General features: G+C 30.8%; 2 protein-coding genes, 3 non-coding genes and 1 pseudogene across 5 annotated transcripts; 2 read left to right on the top strand and 4 right to left on the bottom strand.

The window, feature by feature from the left end:
- Window positions 1-506: 506 nt before the first annotated feature.
- Window positions 507-584, bottom strand: LOC121220652 (small nucleolar RNA R12). The gene has a single exon (XR_005917871.1). It is a non-coding gene; the product is annotated as a small nucleolar RNA R12 (small nucleolar RNA).
- A 3,528-nt stretch (window positions 585-4,112) lies between these two features.
- LOC107926147 (ribosome biogenesis regulatory protein homolog) lies at window positions 4,113-6,432 on the top strand (annotated as a pseudogene).
- A 1,223-nt stretch (window positions 6,433-7,655) lies between these two features.
- LOC107926256 (CRM-domain containing factor CFM3A, chloroplastic/mitochondrial) lies at window positions 7,656-12,210 on the top strand. Its single transcript, XM_016857056.2, has 9 exons — window positions 7,656-8,760; window positions 9,121-9,610; window positions 9,690-9,820; window positions 10,452-10,802; window positions 10,938-11,094; window positions 11,185-11,477; window positions 11,562-11,621; window positions 11,719-11,817; window positions 11,901-12,210. Exons 1-9 carry the CDS (start codon window positions 7,894-7,896, stop codon window positions 12,018-12,020), a joined length of 2,568 nt encoding a protein of 855 aa, XP_016712545.2. The 5' UTR covers window positions 7,656-7,893; the 3' UTR covers window positions 12,021-12,210.
- A 5,428-nt stretch (window positions 12,211-17,638) lies between these two features.
- Window positions 17,639-17,725, bottom strand: LOC121220548 (small nucleolar RNA SNORD24). The gene has a single exon (XR_005917762.1). It is a non-coding gene; the product is annotated as a small nucleolar RNA SNORD24 (small nucleolar RNA).
- A 73-nt stretch (window positions 17,726-17,798) lies between these two features.
- On the bottom strand, window positions 17,799-17,875 carry LOC121220651 (small nucleolar RNA R12). The gene has a single exon (XR_005917870.1). It is a non-coding gene; the product is annotated as a small nucleolar RNA R12 (small nucleolar RNA).
- A 1,731-nt stretch (window positions 17,876-19,606) lies between these two features.
- LOC107926118 (uncharacterized) lies at window positions 19,607-22,128 on the bottom strand. Its single transcript, XM_016856921.2, has 7 exons — window positions 21,788-22,128; window positions 21,619-21,695; window positions 20,960-21,094; window positions 20,676-20,730; window positions 20,379-20,466; window positions 20,128-20,226; window positions 19,607-20,038 (listed from the first exon to the last, which is right to left on the bottom strand). Exons 1-7 carry the CDS (start codon window positions 22,066-22,068, stop codon window positions 19,895-19,897), a joined length of 879 nt encoding a protein of 292 aa, XP_016712410.2. The 5' UTR covers window positions 22,069-22,128; the 3' UTR covers window positions 19,607-19,894.
- Between the last annotated feature and the right edge of the window lie 2,562 nt (window positions 22,129-24,690).

The raw sequence follows: 24,690 nt of genomic DNA, 5'->3' as shown, positions 1-24,690 counted from the left end.
CATACTAAATAAAAAAACCACTAAACCAAAACTTAATGAATGATCATTCACAGAAGAAACGGCAACGTTTTGACTGCAGTTTAAAGTCACCGCCAAAACTCTCGTCATTGGATCTTCTATTCTAGCCCTTCTAAAATAGAATTTTGCATTCGTCTTTTGGGATTTATAAAATTTTAAATTAATAATAATTTACTCTCGTAATATAATAAAATTATTTAAAAAAATTGACTAAATTATATGAAGACACTTTGAAGAAATTAATTAATTTCAACACAAAAAATAAGCTTAATTTTTTATTAAAAAATTAGTAAACCAACGAATTCATTAAAAACCCAAGTAGTTAATTTTAAAAATCCAGAAAACGATCATAAACAATACAGATTTGATAAAATTAATTGAAAAAAGAAACCTCTGAAATGTTGGTGGAAATAATCAGATAGTGGTTTAAACTTTAAACCACCATCAAGAGTAGCAAATATTTTTTTCTAAGACTAGGAAAAAAATCTAAGAGTCAGAAGTAGCTGGTAATGTTCTCATAGAAAAAAATCAATGGGAATCCGTCTGATTGTTTTCATCATCCTCTTTCCTTTTTCCTCCATTTTTTAAAATAAAATAAATAAATAAAAATGCATCTACCTTGTCACCGATAAACCCTAAGAGGAAAGCTGCGATCAATCTCCAGAAATTTGTTTTTTCTTTTCTTTAATTGAGTTTAAATAAAAAAATTATCAAGAACCAAAAAAAAAAAAAAGGAGTAACTTGTTCTAGCCACCGAGCCAGCCAGAAGAGATATAAACTTTAGAAACAAGCACTAATTTATAGAAGAAAACCCTAATATTCATCTTTTTATTTGGGCTTGGATAACTGCTAAAAATTTTATCATCTTTATTTATTTATTTCAGTTTTGAATTTTTTTTTGTTTTTAAATTAGGTAATTACTGTATTACTATTGAATTATGGGTATGTTTTATTTTTTTTGTTTTAATCAACTAATTAAAAAATATTACAATTCAGCGGGTATTTTATAAAAATAATACCAAAAAAAATATTAAAATAATATATTTTTTTTATTTACTAAAATAATACAAAAAACAGTTAAAAAAACAAACAAACCTGAAAGAAGGGGCCTGCCACAGGCGGCACCTTTGGTGCCTGTGACATAGGCTGCACTAATTGTTCGTATTTTGGCTATTTTTTCATATTTTTTTTCAAATTTTATTATTTTTAAAAATATATATTATTTTTTAATTTTTTTTATTTTACATTATTTTAGTATATTATGTTTGAAATGAATTAATTTAGTCTGTTTTTTATTGAAAGTAATAAAATTCAGGAAAAAAATACGAACAAAGGGCCGAAATAAGAGTTTTTTAAATTTATTTTAAAAACACAGTAAATTAATACATTTCAAACAAAATGTACTAAAATAATGTAAAATAATAAAATACGAAAATAATATATTTTTATTGAAAGTAATAAAATCTGAGAAAAAAATACGAATAAAATACGAATAAAAATTTATTTAAAAAACACAGTAAATTAATACATTTCAAACATAATGTACTAAAATAATGTAAACTAATAAAATACGAAAATAATATATTTTTATTGAAATTAATAAAATTCAAGAAAAAAATACGAACAAAGGGTTGAAATAAGGTTTTTTTTTTAAATTTATTAAAAACACACTAAATTAATACATTTCAAACCTAATGTACTAAAATAATGTAAAATAAAAAAATAGAAAATAATATATTTTTTAAAATTAATAAAATCCGAAAAAAAATACAAACAATTGGTGCCGCCTCAGCCACAGGCACCAAAGGTGCCGCCTGTGACAGGCCCTTCTTTCAGGTTTGGTTTTTTTTAACTGTTTTTTTTTGTATTATTTTGGTAAATAAAAATATTTTTATATTATTTTGATATTTTTTTATTTTTTGTATTATTTTTATAAATAATGGCGCTTTTCTAGTAGTATAATAACAACTTTAATACTCATTTTTATTTTTTATATTTTATATTTTAAAATTAATTTAACTTACATTAGCTTAAAAATTTAAGTCCTCAACTATGGATTTCTAAAATATTTATTTAGATTTATTTAAGAGACTTTAAATTCATTTAAATTATAATAGCTTTAAAAATATAATTAATTATTGAAAATTCATTTAATTTACTTTAGATTTATTTTTAAAAATTAAAATTGTTTAAAAATATTTACTTAGATTTATTTGAGAAACTTTAAATTCATTTAATTTAAAAAACAAATAATTTTTAAAAAATTATTTCATAATTTTAATTTTAATTTTTGTATCAACTTATATAATTATTTATGTTATAAAAAACTTATATAACTGTTTTATTTTTAAATTAGGTATTAAAAAGGTTAATCATGTAAAAATTGGTATAAAACATTTACTTCATGTTGGTTTTATATATGTATATATATATTTTTTAAAATGAGGTAACACAGTTTGAATTAGAGACTTATGGATTGAGCTGAATTCAAGTTGAATCTAAGTATGATATTAATATATTTTATACTTGTTTAAATTCGGCTCGGTCAAAAATATAGATCTAAAATTTTGCCCAAGCTCACCCATAGTTACAAAAGACTAACTCAAGCCCAATTAAGGCCCACTCACATTATTTAAAAAAATTGTTTTAATAGATTTTTTAATGTGCTATAAATTATATAATATAAAGTATTATAAACTTAAAAATAGATCGAGTTAGACAGAGCTCAGGCCTTGAATGTTCAAGCCTGACCCATATTTTAAACAAGCCTAATTTTTTTGCCCAATCCCTCCCAAATTTCGAGTGGGCTTCAAGCCTAGGTAGGTAGCCCGACCCATGAACATGTCTAATTTGAATTTGTGCCAAACATGTGTATAATAAGAATTTTAACTAACGCACCATACAAATAAAATAATTTAATACAATTTCTATATATAGTTAGATTAGGAAAATTATTTTAAAAAATAAAAATAAATAGTAAACAAACTTAATACAACCTCCATCAACACAACAAAAGCTTCAATCTCACCAACAATAGAACATTATGACACGTTGACAATTGATTCTGTCACAACTCAAGCATTGCATATCTAGAGTGATCGCAAGAACTTAACGCCAATAAGAAAATCAATCTCGAATGGTCCAAAATGACGAGCAAAAATCGACAATATAACCAATCATTCACCAAATTGGATATGACGGTGACAGAAACTCTAAAATCACTTGCAAAAATAATACTAAAAAAAAGTGTTATGAGAGCATATAAAGTTTTTTAAAAGTGAAGACTTATTAAACAATAGAAAACAAATAAAAAACATATAAAAGTAACATGGGTCCAAATTGACTCATGATATCGTTATTATTTTGAAATAATCTCAAAACAGAAACAAATAAAAAAGTTGACGAAGAATAAAAAAGTCAACCACTTTCCAAGATAAACTTTCGGTGGCTAGTGGAGTTTCAACAACAATAGGCTTCAACAACAATAGGCATCATCATCTATCTATCATAAGGTTGCTAGAAAATGTGTCTATATAATAGTAAACATGTAATTGTTTTCTATTTATTTGTACGATGAATAAATAAATAAAGTTAATTTCACATTTCACTATTATGTTTTTTTATATTTTTTGTCTTTTATATTTCGCATGCATAGCGAAATTGTGAGAAACAAATATTAGCTCATGGACTGTCTAAGTTCAAACTGAAGATAAGTGCTATTATAAGAACGTTTACATTGCGAGAAAAACAAGTTACTTCAGTAGATAATCTAAAGGAGTCTATAATACAGTAAAAGAATTAAAGTGAGCATTTGATTTAAATATTGAGAAGGATTACTATGTCGTCTATAATTCCAATTGGAAAGATAACTAGTATTGGCCATTGGAGCAGTTGACTCCACGAGTAGATACATAGATATATTCATTGGTCGAATGATATATATTGGACTAAATCCAAGATTAATTAATTCTAAATCCGTTTGTAAATTAATTTACTTGAGACGTTGATGGTGTGATTTACCTAAATACTGAGCTAGTCATTGACTATAGATATGCAACTCATATCAATTGATATAAGTGAAGGCTTATGCTTTAAAGATGATCCAGCCTATAGTTGGTTTTAAAAAAATTGTAGATATTACAATTAGATTTAAAACTATATTTTCTCTAAATTTATTTTCAGCTGTGTTTTACTAATCTGATTTCTCCGACACAAGTACCACACATACCAACGCCAGCTGAAGATGGAGATGGAGGAGAACCAGAACCCTTTTCAACTTGAAGTGGGAAATCTCCTCGCTTTTAACCATTTTCACAACTTTCCTTCCCTCCCCACTTCCAGGCTTGCCCCTTTTGTTCCTTCATAATAATAATTATTATTTTTGTAATTGTTTGATTTTTGAGATCTTCTCTTATATGGGTATTTTTCGTCTTTCTCTTTGGGTATTTTTTTTATTGGAATGATGAGAAATTTCTTGGGGGCAAAGATGATTTGGAGCTCTAAAATAAATCGAATAGCTATGCACTATGATACTTATTTCCTTCAAACTTGGTTAAGCATGAGCTGCAGATTTTTATTTTGCTCATTTGATCTGTAAAAGATGTGGAATTTTGATTGCCGCTCTATATGTTTAGGTATGAACTAGTTAAGGAATGTTTACAAGAGGGTACCAAGTTAGTTCAAGTAGTTGCTGATAGTCTCTTTAATTTATTACCTTCATCCCAAGATGTAGATGGGCCCCTTGTTAAGCTGCCTCCTCCAACTACAAAGCTTCCAAGGGAGAAGCCTGTAAGCCTGGCCTTTTACTTAATTCTCTTGAAAATTGAATTTTATATTAGTGTATATGAGCAATGTTTTATTTGGTTGATAAGCTGCCATGAGAACTGAAATGCTTTATTTGCTTGTGTTTTCAGCTTCCAAAGCCTAAACCTCCTACAAAATGGGAGGAGTTTGCTAAAAAGAAAGGTAATTCGTTTCACCTATCCTACTTGCATGGTTCTTTTAGAATGCAAACTCATTTTCCATTGTTTTGGAATATCCCGTAGGTATAAAGAAACGTAAAAGGGACAAAGTTGCATGGGATGAACAGACTGGTACATGGAAGCGTCGCTTTGGTTATGATAGTGTCAATGATGATAAAGACATACCCATCTTTGAGGCCAAGATGACTGATGGGGAGTATCGAATGGACTTTTTAATTACTACAAACACAACATATCATGTAATAGGTAGACCTTTACTTCATAAGTTTACAAGCATCTAACAGAACATATTGGACATGTTTGATTGTGTTGACCATGATTGTTGTTTTTTCTAGAGCCAGGAGAGGATCCTTTTCCTAAAAGACAAGATGATAAAAAGAAACGGGTTGAGAAGCAAGAGAAGAATCGCCTCCAGAACTTGAAACAAGCTGCAAAACTTGGTGCTTTGCCAAGGTTTTACCCATCCTTTGAATATATGTAGAACTATTATTCCAACCTGCAATTCCCATTCTTTGATGGCATTCCCTTGTACCCTAATATTTATGTCATTTTAGCAGTTTAAAGGTTAGCCTATGATTTTGCAGATCATGCTTATGGGTGTCGATGGTTGCTCGATCTCTTTTCTATAAGCATCATTTTCGTCCAAACTTCCGAGTTCTTCGTGAGGATGTTTGGACGCTTTAATAAGCTTGCATTAAATAAAATAGATCTTTGGTTGAGTCTTCCGATTGTTGCCAGACTCCTTGCTATCATTTTATATCAGTTTAAGAATTTGGCTATGTGTTATGTTTTTGTTAAGTTGATTTAACTATAAGTAGTTTGCTGCAGCCATGTTCAGCTTGCTGCTACGGCTCTGTCCATAACAGGAACCTAGGCTCCACCTAAGAAAGTAACTAAAGATGAATTGGGGAATGTAGCTGGGATGGCTGCTACATCTACAGCCTGTGGTGGGAAATTTGATAGGAAATTGCCAGGAGAAAAGCCTGCTAAAAAGCAAGGAAAGCATCGCAAGGTTTGAACTCTTGGGCCTCTTGACCTGTGTTTCAATGTAAATATTTCTCATTAACTACATTATCATGCTCTCTTCTTTCGTTCAGTTCTTACCAGTTGTTGAAGGGTCAGGGATAGGCTCGAGGGAGAAGGAGCAAACTGAGAATGTTCTAAACAAGCTAATCTCTGAGCATTCGCATGAGATACTCAACCTTGACAAGGTAGGTTTGAGCCATGTATTTGGTTGTAAATTCAATTTGTTGATAATCTGAGTCTTATTCTCATGATGTTACAATGCATAATGTGAAAAAAGAGAAGAAAGCTAGAAATAGAAAGAATCAAGAAGGGAAATCATCATCAACCTCAAACAAGTTGAAACCCAAAAAGCAACTTCATAAGAAGGGTGCAAAGAAAGGACCCGGATCTTCAAAGAAAGGCAAGGCCTAATAAAATTATTAGTATTTTTTATTAATGACCTTATCAGAATTTTTTATTATATTAATTTTTACTCTACCTCCCCTCCCTAAGTTCATTCTTGAAAGAATCCCATTTCATGTAAAACATTTCATTGGATTCTTTTCGATTTCCTTATTAATCACCAGAAATGAATGACAAAAACAATAAAAGAAAAAATCAATAAGAGAAAAAAAAAAGAGAAAAAGCAAACAACATATGTCGTGATTAGAGGTGTTCATGGGTCAGGCCAAAACTAGAAAAAAATTTCGGCCAGCGTCCTAGGCCCGGGCCTGGCCCGACTCAAAATATGGGCCTGAAATTTTGTCCATACCTGGCCCGAGAAAAAATTCTTAAGTCCGAGCCCGGCCCGACACATTTTTTTAATAAACACCAAAAATTTATTTTAAAAATAAAAAATAAAAAAAAGTATTTTAAAATTATTTTAAAATTAAAAATTAAAAAATATATATTTATTATATTTTGGGCCGGGCCCAGGCAAAAAAAAGTGGTGCCCGAGGCTCGACCCGTTTTTTAAACAGGCCTCATTTTTACCTGAATTCTCTCATATTTCGGATGGGCTGTCAGACCGGGTCGGGCCGCCCGACCCATGAACACCTCTAGTCGTGATAGAATAATACCAAGTGTTTAACTTCAAGACAATAATATCAACTATGAATAGTATTAATCATGATATACAAACACTAACTAATTATATTATACTAACTATATATAAATTGAAAACATTTTAAAAATCATTTATAAAAATAAAATTATTTTATTAATAAAAAAACTTTGAACTTTAGATTTCAATATTATTCTTAATATATATAATATATATTTATAAAATCTTAAAATATATATTAAGTTTATTTGGAAAACTTTTATATTAGTTTATTTTATTTATACTAGCTTAAAAATTAAATTATTTTATAATTTTTATTTTATTTTTATTTTAAATTAATATATATGTAATAGTATGATTAAAATATCAATTTATATATTTATTTTATTTGTAAATTATTTATTTAAAAATTATTTATTAAGAGATTGATATAAGACATTTAGATATATTTTATTTATCATTTTAAATTTTAGAAAATATATTATATTAATTTTATATAACTAATTTATTTCTTTTATTTTATTTTTAAGTAATATATTTAACCACTTAAATAATATTAAGCACTAATATATATAAATGAAAAAGAAAACTTAATTTTAAATAAGAAACCCAAACTACGAAACAGACCTGAGATATTTCTTCCCCGCCAGCCATGGATAATATATATCATAACATGTTTCAGCAGTTAAGCCTTCCAGTCAGAGACCCCATGAAACTACTTTGAAATCCTTAGCCTTCTTCAAAATTTTAATCCAAATACCCTTTGTTAAATTACCCAATCCTTTGTTTTTTTTTTTTTTTTCCTTTTGTTTCTTCATCTAATCAATGACTCTATTTCATCCAACAACAACAACGAAAACAACCTTCTTGGATTCATTTCAAACCTCTCTCTCCAGGTTCCATGGCCTCCCTCTCCCTTTTTTCAGGTACAGTTCTTTTCATTTCCCTCTCAAAACCCTAAATTTTTGTGCTAATAACCATGCCATAACTTCAAACGCACAAATTCACACAAACCCAGAAAGCAAAACCAAAGTTTTTCCCACCTTTTCAAGTAATTGGTTAGATAATTGGAACAAAACCCACAAAAGAAATGGGCCTAAACCGCCGAAAACAGTGTTCAATTATAGGAAAGATGGAAATTTATGGAGCTTATCTTATTCAAAGAGTGATAACAATGGGAGCGGCAGCAGCAGTACAATGGAGAAAATAGTGGAGAAATTGAAGAAATTTGGGTACATTGGAGAGGAAAGTGAGCAGAAAGAAGAACAACCAAGGAAAGTGATTGAAAGAGGGTCTATTGAGGATATGTTTTATGTGGAAGAAGGAATGTTACCAAATACTAGAGGTGGGTTTTCAAAGGAGTCACCTTTGGGGATGGAAACTGAATTTGGAAGTGATGGGGAAATAATGTTTCCATGGGAAAAGAGGAAGGAAGAACAGGAAGAAGGGAAGTGGACAGCAAGAGTAGATAACAAGGCTTCATTGGCTGAATTAACTCTGCCTGAGTCTGAACTTAGGAGGTTAAGGAACTTGACATTTCGGACAAAGAGTAAAATGAGAATTAAGGGTGCTGGTGTTACTCAAGAAGTGGTTGATACAATTCATGAGAAGTGGAAGACTATGGAAATTGTGAGGTTAAAGGTTGAGGGGGCACCTGCTCTTAATATGAAAAGGATGCATGAAATATTGGAGGTTTGCTTCTAATCCACTTTCATTATTTCTGTTGTACTTTTTTTGTTCTTTTTTGTAAAAGTTGTAGGAAATATGAGATTAAGTATATATTTTGAGTCCTCACCAACAATTGAATCTTAATGGACCTCTTTGAGAATATGTATGTACATCTTTGAATGCTATGTTTACTCCATGCTTATTCTGGTTGGGGAATTATATGATCTCATGTTGATTGTTTTGCAAAAATAAAGTATAAATAATAGTGTAATTTTAGGTGACAATAGCATGTATGAATGTTATCATTCATCTTTCTGAACCAGTATAAAAAGTTAGTTTTCTATTGTTTTCTAATTTGGCTTTTTTGTCTTCTCATTTGTACAGAGAAAAACTGGAGGATTGGTAATTTGGAGGTCTGGGACGTCCATTTCTTTATATAGAGGTGTGAGTTATGAGGTTCCTTCAGTGCACCTGAACAAACAAATATATAAGAGAAATGAGATGTCTACATATTCATCACCCCTGGTGTCTGATAAAACTGAGGATCCATCCGACTTGGTGCCTCATAAAGATGTGGCTCCACCTCAAACTAACTCCGAAACTGCTACTGAGGAGCATAAAAATACAGAGCCATTGCCAGAAATAAAGTATGAGGATGAAGTAGACAAGCTGTTAGAGGGCTTAGGTCCCAGGTATGCAGATTGGCCAGGATGTGACCCGTTACCAGTTGATGCTGATTTGCTTCCTGGAATAGTTCCTGGATATCAGCCTCCATTTAGAGTACTTCCTTATGGAGTAAGATCTTCTCTTGGGGTAAAGGAAGCAACGTCTTTGAGGAGACTTGCCAGAGTTCTTCCTCCACATTTTGCTCTAGGTATGCTACATTTATTGGGTCACTGCGTGTGATCTAAATATGGGTCTTTTGAATGTCTAATGAAGTATACATCTCACAGGTAGAAGTAGGCAACTCCAAGGTCTGGCGGTGGCCATGACTAAATTGTGGGAAAAAAGTTCTATTGCAAAGATTGCACTTAAACGAGGAGTACAACTGACTACTAGTGAGAGAATGGCTGAAGATCTCAAGGTAATTAAACTTCATTTGCTCAAGCATTTCCCTATCCTATTTCTTTGTGGTTTGTCTATGTCCCCTGAGCTATGAACATTTTAGGGAAAGCATCTTTGCTTTTTGTATATTTATTGGATTAAGTGCTTAATCATGCCCAAAATAATGATACATGAGTTTATTTTGTTTTCTTTTCAAGCACGCAGCATGTGTTGAAGCCATTCTGCCTAATGGGGATATGTTAGTGGACCTTGTCTAGCTATCCTGTGAACTTGCCTTCTGTTGTTAGGAGTCTGGTTTTTGAAGTCCTTCCATTGGAGCCATGAGGAATAAAATCAGTTTTAAATATGAAATAAGCATGACAATTCAATTTGTACTTTACAACTTTATCGAACTTCCTAATTTCTTCTGTTTTGGCTATCATTATTTGATATAAGAATATATAAGTGATACACTTGCCTGAGGCTGAATAAGTAATACAGTATTTGTTTAAATATTTTGAGAAGAAAACAAATCCTGGTATTAATCCATGGTGATATGGACATTTACTGGCATTTATATCAGTTTTCATAAATATGTTTTGTTCAACTATTTGGATTCTGATAATACCAGATTGAACAGTTGATAATGCACTTCTTTTGATTGGCTTCAGAAATTGACAGGGGGCATTCTTCTCTCTAGAAACAAAGACTTCTTGGTCTTCTACAGGGGAAAGAACTTTTTGTCTGCAGATGTTGCTGAAGCATTATTGGAAAGGGAAAGATTGGCCAAGTCCCTGCAAGATGTGGAGGAGCAGGCACGGTTAAGAGCGTCAGCTTTGTTTGCACAAAGCACTGAAGTAGCTGAGCAATCAGGAGCTGCAGGTACCCTCGGAGAAACTTTGGATGCAGATGCTAGATGGGGAAAGAGGTTGGATGATCATCATAAGGAAAAAGTGTTGAAGGAAGCAGAAATCTTGAGGCATGCGAACCTAGTCAGGAAACTTGAAAAGAACCTGGCTTTTGTGAGTTCCTTGAATCTTCAGTCACTATGTTTTGGTGCATTTTTTCTTAGATTTATACTCTTGAGTACTACCATTACTTGTAATTTGTATATTTAAATGGTAAATAGGTTTGAATGAAGAATATTTGCCTTTCAGGCTGAGCGAAAGCTATTGAAAGCTGAACGAGCTTTATCTAAGGTTGAGGATTATTTAAAACCAGCTGACCGGCAGGCAGATCCAGAAAGTATAACTGATGAGGAAAGGTTTATGTTTCGCAAGCTCGGGTTAAGGATGAAAGCTTTCTTACTTCTTGGTATCTCTCATTCAGCTACATTTATCACTGATTCATAGTCTTCCTGTTTAGAATTTAAGATTCTTATGGGAATTGAATTTTTTGCTTCAGGTAGACGTGGAGTTTTCGATGGTACTATAGAAAACATGCACTTGCACTGGAAATACAGGGAATTGGTAAAGATCATCATGAAGGCTAAAAATTTTGATCAGGTAAAAAAGGTTGCAATAGCACTCGAAGCTGAAAGTGGTGGAGTTTTGGTTTCAGTTGATAAAATCTCCAAAGGATATGCCATAATTGTTTACCGAGGAAAGGATTATGAGCGACCTTCTACAATAAGGCCAAAGAATCTTTTAACGAAGAGGAGGGCTTTGGCACGTTCAATTGAGCTTCAAAGACGCGAGGTACCATGTTCCTTACGCTTTTGATATTCCACCTTTACCTTCTAAATTTGCAGACACCTGTAAAAGGACTCATTCTGTCAACAGGCTCTTGTAAAGCATATTTCAGCTCTGCAGGCTAAAGTGGAGAAACTAAGATCTGAAATAGTATGTTTTCTTATGTAGCATATTAGCTTTTTCTCTTCTTTGGTTCAGTAGTGTGACCATGAATACATATGCATTAACCTTGCATGCGCTTTGATAGGATCAAATGCACAGTATGGATGCCCGAGGAGACGAGGAATTCTACGACAGATTAGATTCTTCATATCCTAGTGATGATGATGATGATGATGACACCGAGGTCTTTAATTTTTTTTTTGTCTCTCTCTGCCTTGTTCTGCTGCTTTGTTTTTCTTACAAAAAAAAATATTCTGCGGTTTACAGGAGGAAGGAGATGAGGCATATCTTGGGACATATGACGGTGAAAATGATGGAGAAGAAGAAAATGATGATCTTCATTTAGAAACAAATTTCCCTTTCCATAACCAACACCAGGAGTCATGAATGGAATCCGCTGTTCCCTAAGAGACAAACCGGTGAAGCGGTGAAAACAGGTGTCAAAGAGCAACAATCAAGAATGTAATACGGTTAAAAATAAAGTGAGTTTTGGGGTTATATTTTTATGTAATCTATTTAAGGGTAAAGTTGTCGTGGTTATTATTTCAAATTTTTTTAAAATAAATAATTACACCTACCCACCGAAGCAACCGATTGGTCAAGCATATCGGTGTCATAATTGCAGCTATAGGAAACAAAAAGGAAAAACCAAATAAACAAGACAACAAAAGCAAGAAAAACCACACTAACCAGATTGAAAAACAAAAACAAAAGAAGCCTAACATAAATTATATGAAACGGCTCCCCACAAAATCTACAAACAATCACCAGCAGTTTGAAAAAACGAGTAGCGCCTCTCCCCATCCTCACCGACGATGGCATCTCAACGATTATCATGCTCTTGCTAATCTAGCCGCCTCAGAGTACCAAAGATGAACCATTTCTCTAGCGTCAAAAAACCCACCTCAGTCCCGAACTTGCATGGCCCTCTGATCCCTCCTACCGCTACTTCCACCTACCTCAGAGCTTCCTCTACCCAAACACGAGGCTCCTTTGCTAGTGTGTGCGCCATTTGATTCCCTTGGTGGGGTACAAACCTAAACTCTATTGACTGAAAATTATTAGCCCTTATCCTAACTTACTTTATCAAGGCGTTAATGGTCGACTTATTTTTCTTAGGTTCACTATAATGGAAAAAAGTTTAAATGACCGAAGTACTTTAACATAATTTAATTATATTTTAATATAATTATTGTTATTAGATTTTAATAGGATTATTATTAAATTGTATAATAAATAATAAATAATTAATTATATTTTAATATAATTATTATTAAAATATGAATTAATATAGTATTAAAAAAAATAATATACAACCTACTTTATTATTTTTAAACTGCAATGCATATCTAATGTGCTAGAATATTATTAGCGAAACAAATAATTTAATTATCCTCTAAACTAAAAAGCAAAAGATTAGAAGTAATAAATAACTTGAGAATTATATTTTATATCCAAACATAATTTCATACATTAACAAAAAGTGACATGATGTCATTAACTTATACGTCATAATCTATATGTTAAATTTTACAGCATCAAAAAGTTACATAGGATGCTGGCTAGTGAAGATAAGTGATACTTAAAGTTGGATTGCGTCCCTTATGCCATGATCGTGCAACTCGAGCAACATTTCTTCTTCTATCTCGGTGTTCCGAGAAAACGATAATAGAGAGTGAAAGCGAATGAAAGAATCAACAAGGTTCTTCTGCAAACATGGTCGAAGAACAAGAAGCTAACCGAGTTTCAAAACTCCTGTAATTAGATTCTTCATCTGCTTGGTGAGCCTTTTCTTGAAAAGTTTGTCCACGCCACACCAAAATCCTTTATTAGAGTCATTTAACTTATATATTAACACCCAATTACCTAACACTGAATGCCTATCGAAACTCGTATTTTTAAGTTTAAATTAAAAAACAAAGCTCCTACAGCTAGATATGCATTGCTAACAAAGTTGAACACCTAACACCAAAGCTTAGCATTGGAAAAACTTCCTTTCACTCAGTTTACTTCTCTTTATCTACTTTATCCGTAAGTTCCTAGGAAAAATAGGTTAATTTAACTTGTATCTCGATCCTTTTGGAAGCAAAGAGTATCTACGAAACATGCATATATGTTACCTGTTCGAGAATTTTGTTTGCTTGATCTTGATCCCCCTTAACAAAAGCATCAACAACCTGACAATGAACATATAGAAGTTAAGAATATAAAGGGGATTGATATCGTATAAAGAACATCGGACATTTGAGAAAAGTGGCATTGTGCAGATACAAAGGACTGACATTTTGAAAACTCAAGACTTATAGCTTTATAATATTCCTTCATTGTAGCCCTATATTCCTTCACGACTCTTCGAAGAAACTGGAAACTATCTTATTCTTCTTCTTCATCTTCATATGCAAGTGAACATCGAAACAAGGTAAACTAAAATTCACATATAAAGTAAACATCGACCGGTCAAGAAGCTTCTCCATGCTCTTATAAGTCAAGAGAGAGGAAAGGAATATCCATCAGTTCTAACAAGTTCAAACATACCATAGTAAATAGAGAAATGTCATTCACAAACGTTAAGAAAACCTTCAGGATTATCATATTTCGCAATGTAAACCACCATTAAAAGGCTAATGAACAATAATAAAATAACAATAGAAACTTAATTTGCCCAAATAATGCACGATAAATTGCACTAACAAAGCTTAGTAATTGCATATCTGTTTAATACGAACTTAAGATCCTTTAAAACGAGGACATTGTTCATAGTTCCATACCTTTTGCATGTCGTATCCACATCTATCTGCATATTGAAAAATAAAACTTGATTAGCAGTTAAACAAATCTAATATTGACTTAAAATTCAATTAACAATGATATATGATTTCGTATGAAGGTTTACTGAGAACTTGAATCGCATCCCTTTCCAATCGAAATTCCTCTCCTAGCATCTTGAAAAGAAAATCTTCCATATCCTTGTACATAGTCCTCGTTCCGACTACTGGATTCGAATTCTTCCTTGAATCACATCCCTTTCCAATCGAAATTTCTTAATAACAGTCAATGCATCCCCCTCAACAATTACTTCCCGAAAACCTAACTTCCCTGCCGAAACTACGGCACTAAGACACGCCCTTGCCTCTTCCGCCGTTGAGTTTGCCACACATACGGGTGAGTCCCCGCTGCCATCAATAACGACTCCTTATTCCTGACTGCTATACCAACTATTGTCTTCTTTGTTATCTGGTTATAAGCAACATCGAAATTTACTTTCATTAAATCCCCTGTTGGCAGTTCCCAAATGATGTTATATGTCTATTACAATTGTGGCAATACATGTTCCAAACTATTTACCTCTTGCATGTAAGATTTTACAAACGTAACTAGCCCATTCCCACCCTAATTAATTCCTTCATGATAGGCTCATTTTCGATTAAACCATAAAGCCCAAAACGTGACAACACACCAATCTGGCACATCAGTGTATCATCAAAATATAACCAAAGTAATATAAGCATCAACGCTATCATATTATACTAGCACTTAGTGCATCATTGGAACATAATCAAAGTATCAACTCGTACCCAATCTAATCCTATGTCATGTCAACTATATCCGACTCTTTTCGAACAATTAGAGTAACCAATGTTCCATTTATACACCATCTACATATTCACATCTCAAAATTTCATACCATTTTCACATCTCATATCATATATAAAAATTCATATCATACTCATTTATACTATACTCAAAACAATTAAATTATCGACATTCATTACCATCAAATATAATTCAATTCATAATACTTTCTCACTTATATTTAACCACTTATATAACATTAAAGTGTATCCCTACTCCTTTTCATGCACTAAAGAAAATTGGTTTATAACTAACAAATATTTAATCAGCTCCTTTATAAATTGTGACTTGCATTAATTATAATTTATCTTTCACAGCAGCTTCACTTCACCCAACTTTGTTGTCCCTAAATCATTATCTTTCACAAAAGGGTAGTGCTCAAGCAACAATAGTTAATTAAACTCTTTGATCTGAATATTTTTAATATTTTAAGTTTCATGTTCGAAGTTCAAGAATAATAGTTGAACTATTATCTTTCACCTGTTCTCTCTCGATAATGTAAAGGTTAAAAGTTAAAATTTTAATTTACTTGTAATTAAGTGTAACAATAAACACTTCGGTCCTTAAATCTATTTATAGCCCACAAGAAATCATAAGTGGTGAAAATCTCATAATTTTGAATTAGTAATGAAAATAATGATGTTATCATTGCTTACAATTTTATAACAATTTAAATATAATTAAAATATTTGAGGCACAATCAAAATTAAAAATATCAATGCACAAGTTTCATAAGGACCTACTATGAGTGATAGGACAAGCATAACTATGACCTTATACCGGTCACATTCCCATCCACTCTGCATAATATAATAAACATATTTATAAAATAAATATTTATAAAATTTTAATTTAATAATTATCTTAATATTATTTTATTAATTTAATAATTTTTAATTTTTGCATTTGTGTTACATTTGAAGACATTTATAATTTATTTAAAACATTATTTGTATATAAATATTATGTAAAAATTTTATTTTATTTTCTCCCAAAACAATTTTTTTTAAACAGTGACAATTAAAATAATATCACAATGGGAATCTAAAAATTAAAATTTTAAACTTTTTTTCATTAAAATATTATTTATATTTATTTAACTGTTACTTAAAAATATATTATATGAAGTGAATCACAGATAAACCTACTCATGAGTCAGACTACCTGGCCCAACTGAATGCCCAGCCAAAATGTGAGAAAGTTTAAATAAAATAAACATTTTAAGATCTCTGATAAGACATTTTAAGCCCAAGCCCAACTCAAATTCACTAAAACAATTTACTTTTTAATATAATTTTATTACTATTTTACTATTATATTATCATTTTGTTGATATTATTTAAATATTCTATAAAATTTATTTTATTATTAATTTTATTATTATTATAAAGACATTTATTAATTTTATTATTATTTTAAAAATATTTACTTGTTAAGTTATATATTTTTTAAAATTTATTTTCAATTTTTTGAAAAATATTTATTTTAATGTATTATATATTTTTTAAAATTATACAAAAATTAATATAGACAGACCAAATCAAATCTAAATTTTAATATTTTTATCCAGACAAAATTTTAAAACCTATTTTTCAAGCTAAACTCAACCAAGACCTAACAAACAAGCCTACATTTTTAATTGAGTCCAACCCATAAACACCTCTAGTCGCCAAACAAGTATAACAAAGAATCTCCACCGAAGATTAGGTGGCCCAAGGTACCAACGTAAGTGGTGAAACAAGAACGGATTTATTTTTGCAAGCCGCGAGGCAAAAATGGTTTTAGGTTTTGTATCCACAAGGAATCATAGGACAAAATGGGCATAAAAATTCTTGTCAAAGATGGATGCAGAGGAAGCACCCCACACCCACCCGCCTAATAGACATACCTAATCAAAATATGATAATTGGGAATGGAATTTGCAGCATCTACCATTAGAGTTCATGGTTTTTCTAATTTCCTCTCTAGCAATGTCAGAAATTACTTTTTGATTTACCAAAAGCGAAGGAAAAACTGGTAAGAATTAACAAACCAAATATTTAGGTATCAAATTTGATTTATTTTACATCACATCTACTACTTTCTTCATTATTGAAAAATTAATTATAAACCCTAAAATATATAATAAAAAATCTAATATAATTTTCAAGGATTAAAGATGCCATTGAACCCTATTTAAATATTTAGGGTTTATGGAACCTGTTAGAAAAATATAAATTATTTAATAAATAATTCAATTTATCTCAATTTCATCATTACATTTTCATTATCAAATAATCTAATAAAATTAATTTCACACGACAAAAACCATATCAAAAAATAAAAAATAAATTTATTTCAACTATAATAAACAAAATTAATTGAAAAAAAAAGGCCTCAGAGATCTTGGTGGAAATAATCATCAGATAATGGCTTAAACCACTATCAAGAGTAGCAAATATTTTCTTACATCACAGGCCATACTGTATTTTTTTTATTTAATAAAACCATATTTTTCACCAAAAAATAGAATAAAATTTGAGGAAAAATTCAAAGAGTCAGAAGTAGCTGGTTATGTTCTCATAGAAAAAATCAATGGGAATCCGTCTGATTGTTTTCATCATCCTCCTTTTCTTTTTCCTCCATTTTTTTTAAAATAAAAAAGATGTATCTACCTTGTCACCGATAAACCCCAAAGGAAGAAGAATAATCGGAGCTAAAGGGAGAGTATACACAGAGGAAAGCTGCGTATACTAAACGCCATCGCTTTGGCCTAACGATAGATCCTTTGATCCATTCCCATTTACAAAGATCAAAGGATTGCAATTATTAGGCCTTTCATCACAAATCTATTCAAGAAATTTGTTTTTTCTTTTTGTATAATTCTTGGGCTGAAATAATGAAAAAAAAATACGAAAATCAAGAGAGAAGCTGTTCAAGGCACTGAGCCCTCAAAGAATTGTTGAGGTATGACCAGAGTATAAGCGTTATATAGGGAGAAGGAAAACCCTAATTTTGAATCAGAGAACCCTAATTCTTATCTTTTGATTGGGCTTTTTGTTTGGGCTTGGATGACGGCGCATAATTTTATCTTGATTTTTAAAATATGTATTTTTTTTTTGAGAAACTATAAATTCCTTTATTTAATTCAAAATAGCTTAAAGATAAAATTATTTTTAAAAGTTTTTCTTTTTTTTTATAGTTTATTTAATTTAGGTTAAATTTTATTATTAATTCCTATACTTTATAAAAATTGTGGATTTAATAATTGTATTTTCATTTGATTAATTTTAGTTTTTATATTTTTTAATTTTAAATTTTTAATCTTGACTCAAGCAATAGTTGTTATATTTATTCAGTTAAATCCAATTGATGGTCTCGTACTATGTGTACAATTGTAGTTTTAGTTTATATTCTCTAATTGAATCATTCTAAATTTATATACTCTTCGAAATTTAAATTTTCAGTTGACATAAATGATAGTAATTAATCCATTAACTGAATTTTTCGCATTAAATTTTAAAAATAATACAACTTAACTGAATGAATTTAATAATTATTAGTTGATGGGGTTGAAAATATCAAATAAAAGCATTTTCTCAAATTACAAGGACATTAGGTTAAAATAAATTTTAAAATATTTTCTTTTGATTTAAGTTTTAAATTAATTTATAATATATATATATAAGCCTGAGTTTAGAGAAATTTTTGAACTAGCAAAATAACTTCATAATTATCTTTGCAATTTAGTCCATCAACCACGATGCTCCCGACTTTGTGAACCACCATGATGCTCCCGACTTTGTGAACCAGACTTATTTGGCAGCCGCTCATAACTCAAACATTTTATTTGATAAAATATATGTAATTCATACTCGTTACGACACATGGATTAATATTTCAAAATATTATAATAGAGTAAAATTTTGAATTCGAATGATAGAGTAAAATTTTGAATTCGAATGATATTATAATTTATATAATTTTTGAATCAGAACCTAAATTAACATAAACATAAACTGATTCGAACTCGAACTTAAAATAACTTAAACAAATAACTTGAAAGTATTTGAACCTGTGGTAACTAAAATCCGAAATGATTTGAACTTGTAATGACTGATCCAAAAAGTTAAACCTCAAACTTGAATGACCCGAACAAAAATTGTCTTGAACCTGAAACGTTTTCAAAAAGTCTTGCAACTTATATATATACACATTTATTCATTTTAATATCAATTCAAAAGTTAGATCACATTGTCTAATTTTATAACATAAGATTTCAATTTTGTAAATTATGGTTGTGTCCAACCATAACTACTCAATACTGAGTTAAAAGGACTAAATAAATAAATAAGAAATAATTCTGAGTAACATTTTTAAGAATGATATTTCATAACATTTTATGTTTTACATATAAAGATTCTAACTACAGCATAATCATATACAAAATTCTTCAGCTGTCAAATATTTTGATCATTGCCACAATCTATCTGTTCTTTTAATTCTCTCCATCTTTCTATGCTATAACTCAAGCCACCTTAGAAGCACTCAAATGAGCTGAAGATTACACTACTCAGAGACTAAACCATAGTGATGTGGCAACCCAGAGATCAATAAGAAGCAAGAAATAGCCTTAAATGAACTAACTTTCATACTTGAAGTGGCACTTCCAGTTTTGAGTTTGAGGTCTGAGCCGTGCTGGTCCCGGCAAGATCCTTCACAAAGGTCCGTAGGCACCCGTTGATTATTCGTGGAGCCGCCCCATCACAGAATCGTTTCGCAAGATCAACAGCCTTTGAAGAACATGCAGTGGATGTTTTTAAGCATGAAATCTAATGCCTAAGTAGTAATCAGGAAATGGGGGAATGAAAAAGAGAGATACCTCGTTAATGACGATGGGGTGCCGGGTTCCGAGAACGGTTATCTCTGACATTGCTAAGTGAAGAATACTAAGCTCCAAAATCCTACCAGCTGGCTCATTCTGTAAGGAATGAATATGTACGGATTTAAGATCGATGGGTATTTAAAGGGCGAGGGGAGTTACGGGCATTTTAAAACATTGAATTTACATGCCAAAAGCCTACAGAATATACACAAATATCAACAATAGAAGCAGCACCTGCGTAAGCATACCTTCCAATTTGATGGCACAACTTTATCAATAGCAAGAACATGATTGTCCCATTTGTCCACAGTTGCAACCAAAAGCTTCCTTGTGAAACTACACCAAAGGAACAAGAGGTCAACTAGAAAGCACAGTCTCTCTTGATCTTGTGCAACCATGAGCAGGCACACAGACACAAATAACCAGCACCAATACTTTATTATTTTGTCGAGTATAGTTTTCGAAGAACTGGGATACTAACTCAATTTTTTTTTATCAGAGGAATACATGATAATGCATTGGATAATTAGAGGTCTATGGTTTACCTCAAAAGAAGCTTGCTATACACCAACTTTGGAGGAGCTGAAAGAACTTCTGCCTCTGCAATACAATTGCAAAATTGTCAGTTAAACCAGGTGGTTAGCCATATCAACACTATCCATTGAAATTCAGCTTAAGTGAATCAAAATAATAGCTAGAGTGATTAACCGGTTGCAACCAAAAGAGTACAGACTTAAGTGAGAGTGAGGGCTTATTTTGCCATTTCGCATAAAGGAAAAGCATAAGGACCTATAAAAACATAGATATAACACATTTGGTGGTTAATTACCAATGGCGGAATCCTGCTCATCGCTGCGTAAAAGCTCATCTGCTTCTTCAACAGAATGTGTAGTGACCGGAGGCCCTCCGAAGCTCATGTGGTTGTATTGCAATAACGAAGCCTTGTCAAATTCATAGCCAGGTTCTTTGAATACAAACAAAGACAAAAAGTGTTAAATATGCTAAAGCGAGGTTATGCTAAGTTCCAAATGATGAACTTGTAAGAGTGACAATGAACTACACATTTTATGCATAAATTAGTTAACATATACAAGTCCATGTCCGAGCAACTACAAAGCAGAATCAAATCATTACAACGCACAGAAGGACAAAGAACCAAAAACAATAAGGACTGAAACCCACACATGCACAAATGCGCACGGTGAGACTTGAACTTGGGTACTTAAATAGAATTTTAAATTCAATTCAAGTGGATCCTTGATACACTACTAATTTCAGCTAGAGATAAGATGCCATAATTTCTCAATCCACAAACATCTATGTATTTCAAATTCATCCCTAAATAAGCATCCAATATAACAAATTCATAAATTTAAATTCATAATACTTGTATTTCCATGTATTTGATCACACAATTTACACTAACTTTGAAATCCAAACTACCAAAGGAAACCTTTAAGAACTGGCGGTATCCCATATAATACATACCTCTGGCTGCATTAATTCGCTTCTCAAACAGCCTAATAGGGTCCGACCCTTGCAAACACGAGGCATAAACTATTAATCTGCTCAAACAAACACCAAATCTCAATTTCAATGAAATTTGAAAAAATAATATAAAGAAGCTAGAAAAAAAATAAAGAGAAGGAAAGCGTACAAAGCAAGCTCCCGGGCGGCTCTGGGACTGCAAAAGCGGCCACTTTTGTCTATTTTTGGCAGCATTTCTTTGGATTTATGAAAAGATTGTTGGTCTTGGACCTGAAGGGCCATGGAAGGAAGTGAAATTCGAACTTTGGGGCGGCTTGCAGGGTGCCGAGGCGGCGGCGGCGGTGGCGGCAAGCTCAAAAAGCAATGTTCCAACGGTTGACGGCGTAATTTGAAATGGGTTTTAGAAGAGTAGTAACAGCTTAAAACGCTGCTAGACCGTATTCCCTCCATGTTTCTCTTTTGCTTGCTGCTCTCACTCTTCTATCTTCTACTTCGAAGGTTTTGGTTTACACTTTAAGATATTTTTTTTCTCTTTGTATTTATTTATGGGTTAATTGCATCGTACGTGGTCAAATTATGATTCAATATTTAAATTTGGTCCAAAACTTTAAAAAATTCAAATTAAATCCTTAAAGTATCATTCGACTATCGATTAGCTCAAGCATTAATTGCTAGCTACAATATGAAGTTGAGAATGATTTGTAACACGTGGATTAAATTATAAATATTTCTGGGAAACATGAATATAATATGTCAGAAAATAAAATAGTCCTTCAAAAATTTGTTTTTAACGTAGAAGATTTAAGTTGTTGATACCTCGAATGCATATTTATAATTTGATTGTTGTGCTTTTTATTTTGGTAAGGTAAAACAGACAAAATACTTTAACTACATAATAATCCTATGAGCAGAGTTGTTACTTGCTTGAGTAAGTGATGAATACGTCTAATAATGGCAGAGTTTGAACTCGACGAAGAGAAATCTTGAATGGCTTTAATCATCTCCAAGTTATTTATTTGTATCAACACACCATCATAGTACCTGTTTTGAATGAGAACTAACCCGTCAATAATACCCCCACAATTCAGCATTAAAGATTAAGCCTATGCCCAAATATCTAATATATCCCATAGTTCACCGTCCATTTCCATTCCTTATTAAAAATATACTAGAAGTGACATAGAATGTTTAAAATAAAATCTATTTAAAATATGAGAAATAAATTGAATAATATTAGGTTGTGCTTTTTTTTAACTAAAAAACTTTTTGAATAAATTATTTTTAAAAAATAAATTGATTTTTGGAGAAAAAAATGTGTTTTAGATTATTATGAGTAAAATATTTTATGTTGTTTGATACATTATTTTGAAATAATGTTCTCATTAAAGCAAAACACAACATAAATTATATTTTGTTACAAAATATCATCAAAGCGTATTGTACTAAAACTCTAAACCCTATCTATGATATCAACATACTTTATATTTGCTTATGCATGATCCGACCCGGCCAAAATATGAGCTTAAAAATTTATCTAAATTAGTTTATATTTGTAAATGGCTAAATCAAATCCTATTGAGTCTACTTATATTATTTTTAAATATATATTAAACAATATTATTATAAGTTCTAATCATAATTGTTATTTTTGTCTAAAACTACTCATTATCCTTCCAAATCTTCAAATAGATGGATAGTGTGCTTCAACGCACTCAAACTCATGTCTTTCTGTATTAGCAACAATGTTCATACCAATCGAGTTAATACTCCACCGACAAAAAATATTATTTTTAACTTAATATTTAATAAATTTTTTATTAAAATTTTAAACATAAACAACTAACATATTTTTTAATGTTTACACGATAGCATTCTATATTATATATAATTTTATGGATATATATTACATACTATGTAAAATAAGTTAAACAATATATTATAAAAATACAAAATAGGACAGCTTGAGCTGACCTCGGGTTTTGAATTGTGAAACTCAACCTTACCCTATATTTTAAATAAGCTTAAATTTTTTACTCAAACCTATTTTCTATCCTCGTATTTTTGTCTAAACTTTTTTATATTTTAAGCGAACTTTCAAGTTTAAGGTTAGTCGAGTCCTTGAATAAGTCAAGTTGTCATTTCATAGCTAAAATTTATCTCATATAAATTTAATTATAAATAGTCTCTAATTAAAACTTAAAGTTAAGAATGAGAGTGGATGAGTTACATTGAAATTAGAATGAAGTTAAACAATTTTATACTGATATTTATATTAATATTACTAAAATATTCACATATTATATTATAAAACATTAATTACTTAATATTTATAAGTTACAAATTTATTATTAAAATTATTAGTATAAACCATTTTTAATAAAATATTAGAAATATTAATTAAAATTAAAATTATTAATAATGTTAAAATTTATTATTACAGAAAAATTGTAATATTAAATAAATTTATCAAAATAATGAATTATTTTAAGCATATTAATAAATTATTATATATCATTAAATAAAAATAGGTATACTTTATCATTTTACACATATCAGCTTTCAGCTATGAACTAAGTTTTACCAAATACTTTTAAATAAAGGGTAAACTATAAAACTAGTCACTTTTGTTTGTCTCAAATTATATTTTAGTCACTTATGTTTGAAATGTTACGTTTTAGTCACTTACATTATCATTTTGTTACAAAGTGGTCACTCTACCATTAAACTCTATTACCTCCCTAACGAGAGTCCGACATGTCAGTCCAAATGGATTTAAGTGACTATTTTTATAGTTTACCATTAAATAAACAATTAAAAGAATCAATTAGACAAATTAATTAATAGGACAATCAACTATCAACTATCAAAGAGTAAGAGTTTTCCTTTGGCTTGCTTTCAAACAAAAACTTCTTACAAATTCGGAACGAGCTAGAAGAGTTTTCCTTTGGCTTGCTTTCAAACAAAAACTTCTTACAAATTCGGAACGAGCTAGAAGGGGATTCAGTCATTGCAGTTCCTATTCTATATGTGGTCACGAATTTGAGGATTTGGTTCATGTTCTCCGGGATTGTC

The sequence above is a fragment of the Gossypium hirsutum genome, chromosome D08 (genome assembly GCF_007990345.1).
Source record: "Gossypium hirsutum isolate 1008001.06 chromosome D08, Gossypium_hirsutum_v2.1, whole genome shotgun sequence".
NCBI classification, from domain to species: Eukaryota; Viridiplantae; Streptophyta; class Magnoliopsida; order Malvales; family Malvaceae; genus Gossypium; species Gossypium hirsutum.
Note: the sequence above shows the minus strand (reverse complement) of the source record. Positions and strands in the feature narration are given on the sequence as shown.

Bases quoted from the DNA above. Each gene is read 5' to 3' on its own strand.
- LOC107926256 (XM_016857056.2), top strand. From the start codon at position 7,894: ATGACTCTATTTCATCCAACAACAACAACGAAAACAACCTTCTTGGAT. The intron at 10,803-10,937 runs GTGAGTTCCTTG...TTTGCCTTTCAG, and splicing joins TTGAAAAGAACCTGGCTTTT to GCTGAGCGAAAGCTATTGAA. The intron at 11,622-11,718 runs GTATGTTTTCTT...GCGCTTTGATAG, and splicing joins AGAAACTAAGATCTGAAATA to GATCAAATGCACAGTATGGA.
- LOC107926118 (XM_016856921.2), bottom strand. From the start codon at position 22,068: ATGGAGGGAATACGGTCTAGCAGCGTTTTAAGCTGTTACTACTCTTCT. The intron at 21,696-21,787 runs GTACGCTTTCCT...TTGTTTGAGCAG, and splicing joins GCCGCCCGGGAGCTTGCTTT to ATTAATAGTTTATGCCTCGT. The intron at 20,039-20,127 runs GTATCTCTCTTT...TGTTCTTCAAAG, and splicing joins ACCCCATCGTCATTAACGAG to GCTGTTGATCTTGCGAAACG.